The sequence below is a fragment of the Ahaetulla prasina genome, chromosome 10 (genome assembly GCF_028640845.1).
Source record: "Ahaetulla prasina isolate Xishuangbanna chromosome 10, ASM2864084v1, whole genome shotgun sequence".
NCBI classification, from domain to species: Eukaryota; Metazoa; Chordata; class Lepidosauria; order Squamata; family Colubridae; genus Ahaetulla; species Ahaetulla prasina.
This window is the reverse complement of record NC_080548.1, coordinates 11,941,639-11,952,775: the sequence shown is the minus strand read 5'-3', so window position 1 is coordinate 11,952,775 and position 11,137 is coordinate 11,941,639. Positions and strand designations below refer to the sequence as shown.

Below are 11,137 nucleotides of genomic sequence, written 5' to 3'. Positions count from 1 at the left end.
CTCCCTCCCTCCGTCCGGAACTTCCGCCACCACCAGAGCCCGCGCTAGACAAGTGGGCGGGGACCACTTTTTAAAGCTTTCAGCCCGGCCGGAAAGGGATTGTGACGCTCTGCCTAGGCTTGTACGGAAAGCGGAAAAAGGTGGTGGTGGTGGGGCGACAGAGCCGCTAAGGGCGCAGCCATCTTGCGGCGACTTTGCCGTGGCCGTACACTTTCCCAGTCCACCTGCCCCTTCGTTTTGGGGATGCCTTCGTTCTTTTCAGTGTTTGTCCCGCTGCCATCAGGAAAGACGGAGTTTGGGATTCTCTCACCACCCGCCTCAAGTGGGTAATGGATCGTGGAGTTTAATCACCCGCGATCTGGTGGAGATCGCGGGTGATAGAGGGAGCCCCTCATGGCTCCCATGTGACACCTCTCCTGCGCAGACTGCACTGGCTACCTGTGGTCTTTCGGGTGCGCTTCAAGGTTTTGGTAACTATCTTCAAAGCGCTCCATGGCATAGGGCCGGGCTATCTACGTGACCGTCCGCTGCCACCGATTGCCTCCCACTGACCCGTGCGCTCTCACAGGGAGGGGGACTCCTTAGGGTGCTGTCAGCCAGGCAGTGCCGACTGGCGACACCCAGGAGAGCCTTTTCTGTGGGGCTCCCACCCTCTGGAAAGGACTCTCCCAATGCTTCGTCAACTTTCCGACCTTTGAACCTTTCGCCGCGAGCTTAAGACACATCTATTTATTTGCGCAGGACTGGACTAGAATTTTAAATTTTAATGGGGTTTTAATGGGGTTTTATTATCTTTATTGTAATTTTTAATATTCGGCCTTATTTAATAAGTTTTTTAAATTGGTGTTTTATTTTGTATTCATATGTATGTTTTTATCAGGCTGTAAACCGCCCTGAGTCCCTCGGGAGATAGGGCGGTATACAAATGTGATTAAATAAATAAATAAAATAACTGGTTTTGATGGTGTGTTCATCCACTGGATGGTAAACAGCGTGGTTGGCGTGGCCGCTGGTTATTTTTGCAATTCAACTGGAAACGCCGCTGGCTACGTTTGTCAGACTTCAATCACAACATCCACATAACTGGTGCACTGCGGGGAGAACAGGATGTCCTGTTTTGTAATCCCTGCTGGTGGCATTTGTCTAATACCTGATGAAGGTGGCAGGTAGGGTTCAGCCTTTGGTTCTGAAGCTCTACGCCAAACTTGGCAGCTTTAAGACTTGTGGACTTCAACTCCCAGAATTCTGGGAGTCTGAAGTCCACAAATCTTAAAGCTGCCAAGTTTAAAGACCCTCTGGTCTATACTATTGGCATTTTTTCAACTTTGGCGACTTTTAAGATGGGTGGACTTTTAGTTCCTTAAAATCTTAAAAGTTGCCAAGGTTGAAAAACCCTGCTCTACATGGACAGCTCAAAGAAATGAGTGTAGCAGGAAATTTCCATCTCTCTTGGCTAAATTTCATGGAAGATTTTTTTCATCTTTGTTTAAAATGAAAACAATTCAGTATATATTCATAAACCACTTCCAATATTAGCTGAAGAAGACTGCAGCAAATTATTTCTTTTAAAAATACAAAGTGTGAGAGTTAATATTTTGGGAACTTTGGAAATCAGCTCTAGGGTATCAAAAGTGTTACAACTCTAACATAAGAGATAAGGCAAGAACAGAAATACTAATACCCAGTAATTGAGAGGTTATCAACTAGTTTGTTGAAAATCTTTGAACTAGATTCATACAACATGATAGGCAGAAATTAAAACAAATCACATTATGGTTAAGCAATATGCAAGGCGATCCATTTGAGTAGATTTACCTAATAGTTTACAGCAGGGGTCTCCAACCTTGGCAACTTTAAGACTTGTGGACTTCAACTCCCAGAATTCTGGGAGTTGAAGTCCACAAGTCTTAAAGTTGCCAAGTTTGGAGACCCCTGGTTTAGGAGTTGGTCTTAAAAGGACAGCTCCTGATACGCTACAAATCTGATTTTTTAAAAAGAAAATTAGACTACAGATCAAAATCTGTAGATCATTGCTGCTGAGAGCATTCCACAATAATTTATTTTTTAGACTATTTTCACTTTACCGCAGACAATGATGTATCTCAATATTAAAACAAAGTTCAACTCATATAAATATATATACATATATTTTTTAAAAAGTAATCAAGGAATTCTTTGCCATGTTTATTTACAAAAAGTTGCATTTTAGACAAGATAAATTCATAGATCTTTTTATTCTCTAGGTTTTAAACTGACAACTAGCATTGTTATACATCAGCAAAATAGCTACTGAATTATGCTTATGGCAATGCCTATAGCACTTTGGTGCACAGCCCAGTCACTATTATGCTGGAGAAATCACATACTCTGGAAATTAGCCAAGATCCCACCAGGAACATTTCATTTTCGTATATCAAAACTATATTCAAAAGCCAGAAGGAAGTCCTAGATATTGTGCCACCACCCAATAGTCTCACCCCTTATTCATGCCAGCAAGAAAAGTAGCAGCAACTAAACAAAAAAATCACCATCTTAAAACACATTCTGGGCCAAGAAGATATTGCCAAGACAGTCATGGTGAAGTCCAGGAAGAGTTAATGATTTTAAGGTCAACTTTTACAATTGATCTTATCAACAGTGTAATTCTGTACCTATCTGCCAAGCATTTGATACCAACTGCTTCCAAAACCACATGCATACATTCCAAAAAGAGTAACAGACACCATCCTTTTTAGTTTCAACTGTTCATCATCTTCGTAAGTCTAGCCCGTGTTCTGTCGTTGCACAAGCCTTCCCAGTTAGGAAATGAAGTGTGTCTGTGGCGTGATCTGATCGAGTTTGTGATCTGCCGGGTTTGCTGCTGCTTCATAGTTACAGATGGTAACTTCGTGTCGATGAGGCTGCAGAGAGACAATTTGAACATTTCTTCAGAGGTCTCTTTGTATATATTGGACAGCTAGAGCAATCATTTGATTTTCCCTCTCTATTTAGACCAGCCACCATTACATCTACTCTTACAAACTACAGTACATGTACATTCTGAATAACTTGTACTTCTTTTGAGGAATTGGCAACTTGTCTCTTTTTAACCTTCTTACCTAAATCCGTAACACGTCATTCCTTCACACCGCGTTGTCTGCACAAGTTAAATTAATTAAAATAAATTAAATTAATTAAATTAGGGGTGTGGAATCCCCAAAGATCACATTTTGAACATACTCTGGGCCTCAATGTGCTATTGTGACCTTGGTCTTCCCAGGAGAAAAATCCCTTTCAAGAACAGAACACTTCTGATGAGTCAGAACAAATCATTCTGACCTTGGAACATTTCCAGTGAAATCAGAACAGCCGTTCCAAGGACAGAATGGGACCTTCCTTGGTAAAAATGTTTTGACTGAAATGTTTTTCACACATTTACTCAACATGCCAGAATTTGCGTCAACACTTGCCAATGGTTGCTTAGCTTGAAAGGCACTGGGCTAGAAAACAGCAAAAGGGACAAAGCTGGGAAAAAAAGACAAGACTCCAACAATTACTTCAAACTCTTCGCTTTAGCTCCTGGCTCAACAGCTCAACGTAAGAAAAATAAAGCCTGGTTTATCAAAAAACAGGAAACCTTGGGGCACCTTCATGCCAATCCATTTGTAAGTGCATCAAAGTGGCAGTTGGAAGGAGATATTCAGGCTTAAAATAACACTCATTCAGTTACCTCTTGAGGCATAGTAATAACCAGCCAATGAGGTGGCAGGAAAGTTTATTAGAAAACAGGTCTTTTATGATGTGCTATATTTGACTAATAGTGATTCAGGCAGGCAAAAACGTGGGAGGGGGGATACTAAGTAATATTCAAAGAGGTTTCCTTCAGACTCCTCCTCATCCAACCCAAACAGAAACAGGAAGTTTAAGGGTGGAATATGGGTTTAGCTGACATGGTCTGAATTTGTTAAGACAACCTCTCCCAGAACTCCCAGCCAACACAAATTGTAAAGGCTTATGCAGTCCAAGATAACTGAAGGATGCCATGATGAGCAAGGTTAGCCCGGGAAGACATTATAAAACAAGTTACATCCTCTTAAGTATGAGCATGGGAAGACATTATAAAACAAGTTACATCCTCTTAAGTATGAGCATTAAGCTAGAGTCTCACAGATTCCTGTTTGTGAATCTAACTTAATAAGCACATTTTGAGGTGCACCTTCAATCCCAAAAGCTTCTGCACCCTGCATCTATTTATTTAGTGTTTTCATCTGTCATCTCCATTCACATACTTACTTCTGTCCATTCTCCCCTTAGGCCTATGTAAAAGATTTTTGTTGTCTCAGCACCAAAGTTCTTGGAGAAGTGGATGGAGAGATGATAAACATTTGAGAAGCGAGCAATTCTGGAAAAGGGGGGAAAAATTCCGCATTTACAATTGTAACATATAGGACACTTTTGTAAGTTTTGACTTCTAAAACTAAACTGCATGAAAGTCAAGTTTTTCCCCCCACATAAATTATAACTCTGCAATAAAAATACTGTAGCATTCAGCTTGAGCAAGTATGCACACTGATATGTCTTCCTAGATTGCTCTTTTTGGATCTTCCTGCCAGCCACATCAATTCAACAAACCACAAAGCCTGTCTGTATCTTTGTTTGATTTCATGTCTAAACCAAGATACCTAGGTTGCTTCATTCTTTAAAAAACGTTTAAAGCTCCTGGCCAATAGTTTTGGCATGTAACAGACAGAACAGGCCAAGTTGGCTAACCAACCTGTACAGGTTGGTTGGTTAGAAAGACAGAGGTTTCCATCACCATTTAGAACTCCCCAATAACAAAAGGAACCAAGCAGGGGCATTTTGTGCCAGAACATACATTTACATACACACACACACACACCTTTCCAATCACACTGTTCTCTTTCAAGATAAGCAATACTGGTAAAACTTTTCACTATAGTTCACCAGGACCAGAATTTCTACCTGCCTAAATCAAGAAGCATTCTCAGCAGCTAAGAAAGCAGCTAAAAGAAAAAGCCATCTCAGCTCTACATTGCAATAACTGTTGGAATTAGTTTGGGCTGTCTCAGCAAAAAGAGTGAGGTACACAAGTCCTTGTTCCCAATGCTGGAAAAGTCCCATGATAAACCAATCTAAATATGCATTTCTAAGGGTTCTTCTCTCAGATGTTTCCTTTTAAGAGTGACTCTTAAAAAAAGAGTCATTTTGCAGTTACCCTAATATTTTTCAGACCTCTTTATCGCAACTTTCATTTCATTTATTTCTGATAGCCCTTTCTGAAATCCTGACTGGATAACAAAATGTAATACACTCTGTATTTTCCCCATCTTCTGGGAAGGGCAGGGGAGGGGACATAAGAAATTAGCTTACTTCAATGCAGATTTACTCAAAGTCTAAGACTTTAAATTCCCCTAACTACACACAGTTCTTCAATCTTCCACTCCATGAGGACATCACTACCTTTTTGCCCCCCAGACGTAATGGCAACGTTTCACCATATAATTCATTCACTAAGAAATAAAGTCATTTTTTATTTTTAGCTGTGCCATTCCTGTTCATTGTCCCTGAGCGCTGTTGCTAGAGGGCAGCCAGTTGCCGTAGGCAAATATGCTGGGGTTGGAATTTCAGTTCCAACACTACTGAAGGGAATTATATTGCAGAAAGGCTATCATATGGCAGCTAACTAATTTTAGAAAGAAGTTAACATTTTAAAATACACAGATTATGAAATGGTTTAGCAACACTTGTTCTTCTCTTTGGAGTCCCGCCCACACCTGAAGCAGAGCCACAGTTTTTACTGCTATGGTTTCCTCTACAGTCTGTTACAACCTCCACAAAAAGGCACTGGGGGAGAAAAACTTCTCCATCTTGGTACCCTCAATTATTAGAGCCCAAGGCTCATGTTCTTGAACTTTGGGCTCAAATACCGGAACCTTGAATAAAGACTGAGTAAGTCATGACATACTTTGTAGGGTATTCCAGTTCTCCTAAAACGTCACGATTCAGGCTGAAGATCTGATCTGGTTCTCGGGCAGCATCATCAAAGGACATATGGGGAATATTCTTAAACCTAGAAAAAGGCAAGGGTCAGCTCATACAAATGTTACCCAATATTTTCAACAGCTAGCCACTGTAGTCATCTGGACTGGAAAATGGAGAAATACTCAAACTGGTTTTTAGGAAAATGCAAAAGTGATGATCAAAAAAGCTATATGGAAAAAGTTCAGTTTCAGTTGTTTAGAACCCTGGATAAAAAGACTATTCCCCCAAATAATAATAAAGTTATAATTCACAGGTCCGTAAATAACTAAGAATATAAGTCAACAATTATATATAAATTATTAATTTTATAGTTGAGAACTTCAGTCATACACCTACTCTACAAATTTCCCTTTTTGTAAAAAAATTTCTGCATCTTCAAATATCAGAATAGTATAGCACCCAAAATTAATAACCAAGAGCAAAGCTCTGCACTAGTTGCCACTGAGCTTCTAGGTTCAGTTGAAGTTATTATTTTTAACCTAGGAAATCCTATATGGCTCAACACAAGTAAACATATATAGGACAATTTCTCCTGATAGATTTAGTCCATCTTGTGCACTCAGCTCATTGGGGAACAAGTAACAAGGCTCCAGATAAATACCTACTAGCAGCAACTCTGATGTTCCTTGAGGTACAGGGAAACCCCCACCACTTTACTTACTTTTTGTAGGGCAAGTACCAAATATTTTTCCAAGGATTCTTTGGCACAGAAGGTGGAACTGGAATGCTACTGTAACTCTTTGTTTTTGGAGCTATTTTTTATTGAAACTTTTTAGTGAAGATTTTTTATGCTGCCTTTATTGTTTTTATAGATAACTCAAGGTAGCAAATACCACACTGTACTACTGTAGTCCTTCCTCCTCCTATTTTCCCCCACAACAACCCTCTGAGGTAGGATGTGCTGAGTGTAACCAGCCAAAAGTTACCTGGCTGGCTTTCATGCCTAAACTCACAGCTTCTTCATTTCTAGCCTGATGATTAATCAGTAGACCAGTGATGGCTAACCTTTTCTGGACTGAGTGCCCAAAGTGCACTCAAACCCCCAAAATGCAATGCCCTTGCAGCCCCCGTGCATGCGCCCCGTCCCTGCACATGCGCCCCGCACATGCGCCTGCATGCACGCGCAGGGCCCCCGCAAGCCCTCCCGCATGCATGTGCGCCCACAGCACATGCCCCACCCCCATGCATGTGCATGTGCCCCCCGTATGTACCCTGCCCATGCGCATGTCCCTGCACACACACCCCACATATGCGCACACACCCCTGTGCACGCCCAGGCCTCCCGGGCACACCCTACCCCCTGAGCATGCGCAGCAGAGACCTAAAGACCAGATGGCCGGTGGGAGGCAGAGCTGAACTGGGCGACTGCTTGTGTGCCCACAGATGGGGCGCTGCATGTCACCTCTGGCACGCGTGCCATACGTTCGCCATCACAGCACTAGACCAAACTGGCTCTCCTTTTACTGTTATTGTAAATCACTCTGAGTCCTTGGAGGTAGTGAGGCATATAAAGTTTCATAATAAATGTATAAATAAACCACCCACTAAGAATAGCAAATGACAAATGGAAATGTGGTTGTCAGGCAAAGCCATCAACAATATCATACTGCAGTTCTAAAAGTGCAGTTATTTCAGCACGTGTATTAAAATTTACAATGTGGAAAGAAATTAAAATTTTAAAAAGCGGTGATAATACAAGGACACTCCAAACAGATTCTTTTAGTAGCTGTTTGGCTCTCAGGACTTTAAAATTGTAGCCATTTAAAGACATCTACACTTTCAAGCAAAGGCTGGTAAACAGATCAATAAGAATTCCTTGAGATCAAGAAAGAATCACTATTATAATTCCAGAAATTATTTTCCCAGTCTTTTATTTATTCATGGACTGAAATAAATAGCAAGTTCAGGAAATCAGAACTACTACAAAAACAGCTAAAGAAAAGTCGGAATTCAATACAGAGCACAGAGCATCTTGCTGAAGAGAACACAATTTGTAAGTGACTGAAAGGATGTAGGGAAACTGAATCCTGAATAAACATGTTCTGGCAACTGTGTTAATATAGGCAGAAGTTCTGAAAACTTCAAAGAAACCAGAAAGCTTCACATATATTTGTGCATGTTGGATCCTGCATTTCACTAAGCCAGCCATTTTTTTCCCCATAGAATTTCAGTGTGGATCAAAATCAACAAAAAGACATTTCATTATTTTACCACAAACCAGCCCAGTAATTATTACTAATTCAGACTATTAAAGCAAAAATTAAGGCTAAACCCATTCATATATTCATTGCAGTAAATAAAACCCTATCATCTTAATTAGCAGCTTCTGCAACACGAATGATCTGTTCATTGTTTCAACTTACAGTCTCATTTCTGAGGGGTGTGTATTGTCATCCTCTCCCATCACAATTACTCCTTTTAATTTCACATTGCCTGTAAATCTGCAAAAAAAAAAATGCCACTGAGCCTTCATTTTTTTTTTGTTCAGTTGATTGTACCTAGGGAGTTCAGCCTGAAATGAATCTTATTGTTTTGACTATCTGTCACTAGAGTCCCATTAACTTAATGTAAGATTCTGGAACTAAACTACATCATCATCAATTAAGACTGAAACAAAATAACCACATATCCTTAACATAACCCTACTAACACTAAATTGTCTTAGTAACCAATATTGGCTGAATCTAGTTAAAATAAGACCACACAATTATTTTAAAAATAGTCTATTATTATTAGATTTTTATCCTACCTTTTTATAGCTCTTATATAATATATAGCTCAAGTTAGCAAACATACCCAATATTCTTTTCCTCACAACTGTGTGAGATTGAGCTGAGACAGAATTGTCTGAAGTCACACAGCTAGTTTTTATGCCTAAGGATGACCTAGAACTCACAATCTCCTGGCTTCTAGGACATCACCTTAATCACTACAACAAACTGGCTCTCTCTGTATTTGATTGATATCAGCCCACTTCTGAAAACCGTTATAAAATCTCCAAATGAAAATCAAAAGCCAGCAATATTTTTTTTTTAAAAAACCGACTACTTACGGAATATTAAATAAGAGTTCTTCATCATCATCACTTTCTACAAACTAGGAAAAAATGAATAGGATTTAATGTAAGAGTTTTACATTCAATCTGAATTATATATTGCAAGGACAATTGTTCCACAAAAACCAGTATGTTCAAAATGATTGCTTGAGGACCTCGCAGGGGACTTTCAACTCAGGTTTTTGGAAAAAGTGTTTAAACACCAATTATACACAGAAAAGACTGGAGCTATGCAAAATAGTATCAAAATAGAATATATATTCCAGTCAGAAGGTGCATGAAAGCTGGGACCCTTTTTTTTTGTTCAGTCAAAAAACTATTAAATTATAGACAGTATTCAGCACTGCTTTCTTTGGATATGGTTTGTTAAAAATGCCACATGTACCTAGGTAATATGTGCTCATGCTTTTCAAATGCAAGCATTATACTACAAACAGCAATAGTGGCATTCACATTCTAACATATCCTAATGCTTCATTCCATTTATTAATCCCTGTCATTAAAAATATCAATAACCTTTGACCAATGACTCCCTACCAGCAAAATTACAGGTGCCAATATCCAAACATGCTTATCAAAACCATGTCATTTGTGCTTTAGGATTTGCATCAAGCTAACTATACTCTGCATTTCTATACTCCTCTTCCCTGTCCTGCTTTATTATCCATATTTCAGATGATTTGGGGGGATGGCAGGAAATCTTCTAATATGCTTAGTTTTCCTCATTAACCTGAGCAGCACAACACACACCTCCTGGGTAAGGGTATTTCAAAAGTCATGCTAAGCTATGGCTTGATTTAATCATAGCTTCCCAAACAAGCCCTAGCGGCTGACTTTACAGGTCATTGGCACACTCACATCCTTGAGCAGCTAGTCCAAATCTTTTCCAGAGCTGCAATTTTCCTTTGTTGTACTCAGGATTTGAAGTTAATCTTAATTAACATAATTCATGTGTATAGATCAAGGTTTCCCAAACTTAGCCACTTCAGATGGGTGGACTTCGATTTCAAGAATTCCCTAGTCAATGTCGTTTAAAATCAGTGGGCTTCAACTTCCAGAAATCCCCAGCCAGCATACCTGCAGAGGAATTCTGGGAGTTGAAGTCCACCCATCTTAAAGTGGCCAAGGTTGAGACTCTGGAAAAAGTGCAGAGGAGAGACATGAGGATGATGAGGGGACTAGAGGCTAAAACATATGAAGAACAATTACAGGAACTGGGCATGGCTAGTCTAGTGAAGAGAAGGACCAGGGGAGACATGAGGGGCCAAGCTATTTTCCAAAGCACCTGAAGGCCAGACAAGGAATAATGGATGGAAACTGACCAAGGAGAGATTCAACCTGGAAATAAGGAGAAATTTTCTGACAGTGAGAGCAATCAACCCATGGAACAGAAAGTTGCCTTCGGAAATTGTGGGCGCTTCATCCCTGAAAGCTTTCAAGAAGAGACTGGACTGCCATCGGTCAGAAATGGTGCAGGGTCTCCTGCTTGGGCACGGGGTGGGGTTGGACCAGATGACCTCTCAGGTCCCTTCCAACTCTGTTAATCCGTTAAAACCCTCATCTAGCCTAATATTCATTCTGTGGCTGCGTTCACCCCTCAGCTATGAGGAGGAGGAGGAGGAGGAGGTCCTATTATGCGACTCCAGCCAGGGTTACGAGGCTGTGTGTGAAAGGCGCCTCCTTGGAACCCCTAAACCGTGAATAGCCACGGCCCGCCTGCCCTGCCCTGCCCGCTCCAGGGGGAAGAGACCGACCTTCTGCTTATCGCCACGGTCTTCCCAGGCGCGGAACACGAGCGCCCCGCTGCCTTCCCTTCGCTCGTTGAGGCACTCCAGGCGTTCGCGGTCGATGCGCAGGTAAAGGCCCCAGGCCTGGCCTCGCCGCTCAGGAGGCTCCTCGTGGTCGTCACCATGGCAACAGCTGCCCCCGCCGTGGCTGTGCCCATGAGACATGGCCAAGCGCGAGGGGACCCCCCCACGCCCAGAGTCGCCGGCAGCACGCGCGCACGTCAACAAAAGTGAGCGCAGGCGCAGTACCGTC

General features: G+C 41.3%; 1 protein-coding gene across 1 annotated transcript; it reads right to left on the bottom strand.

Annotated features, from left to right (window-relative positions):
• Positions 1 to 2,130: 2,130 nt before the first annotated feature.
• On the bottom strand, positions 2,131 to 11,137 carry PITHD1 (PITH domain containing 1). The gene is made up of 6 exons (XM_058196255.1): positions 10,852 to 11,137; positions 9,095 to 9,138; positions 8,406 to 8,483; positions 5,966 to 6,070; positions 4,273 to 4,381; positions 2,131 to 2,900 (listed from the first exon to the last, which is right to left on the bottom strand). The coding sequence occupies exons 1-6, from the start codon at positions 11,047 to 11,049 to the stop codon at positions 2,799 to 2,801; spliced, it is 636 nt and encodes a 211-aa protein (XP_058052238.1). The 5' UTR covers positions 11,050 to 11,137; the 3' UTR covers positions 2,131 to 2,798.

Coding starts and splice junctions, on each gene's coding strand:
- PITHD1 (XM_058196255.1), bottom strand. CDS start 11,049: ATGTCTCATGGGCACAGCCACGGCGGGGGCAGCTGTTGCCATGGTGAC. Junction 9,139..10,851: donor ACCGTGGCGATAAGCAGAAG/GTCGGTCTCTTC, acceptor ATTTTTTCCTAG/TTTGTAGAAAGTGATGATGA. Junction 4,382..5,965: donor GAACTGGAATACCCTACAAA/GTATGTCATGAC, acceptor CCCCTTTTCCAG/AATTGCTCGCTTCTCAAATG.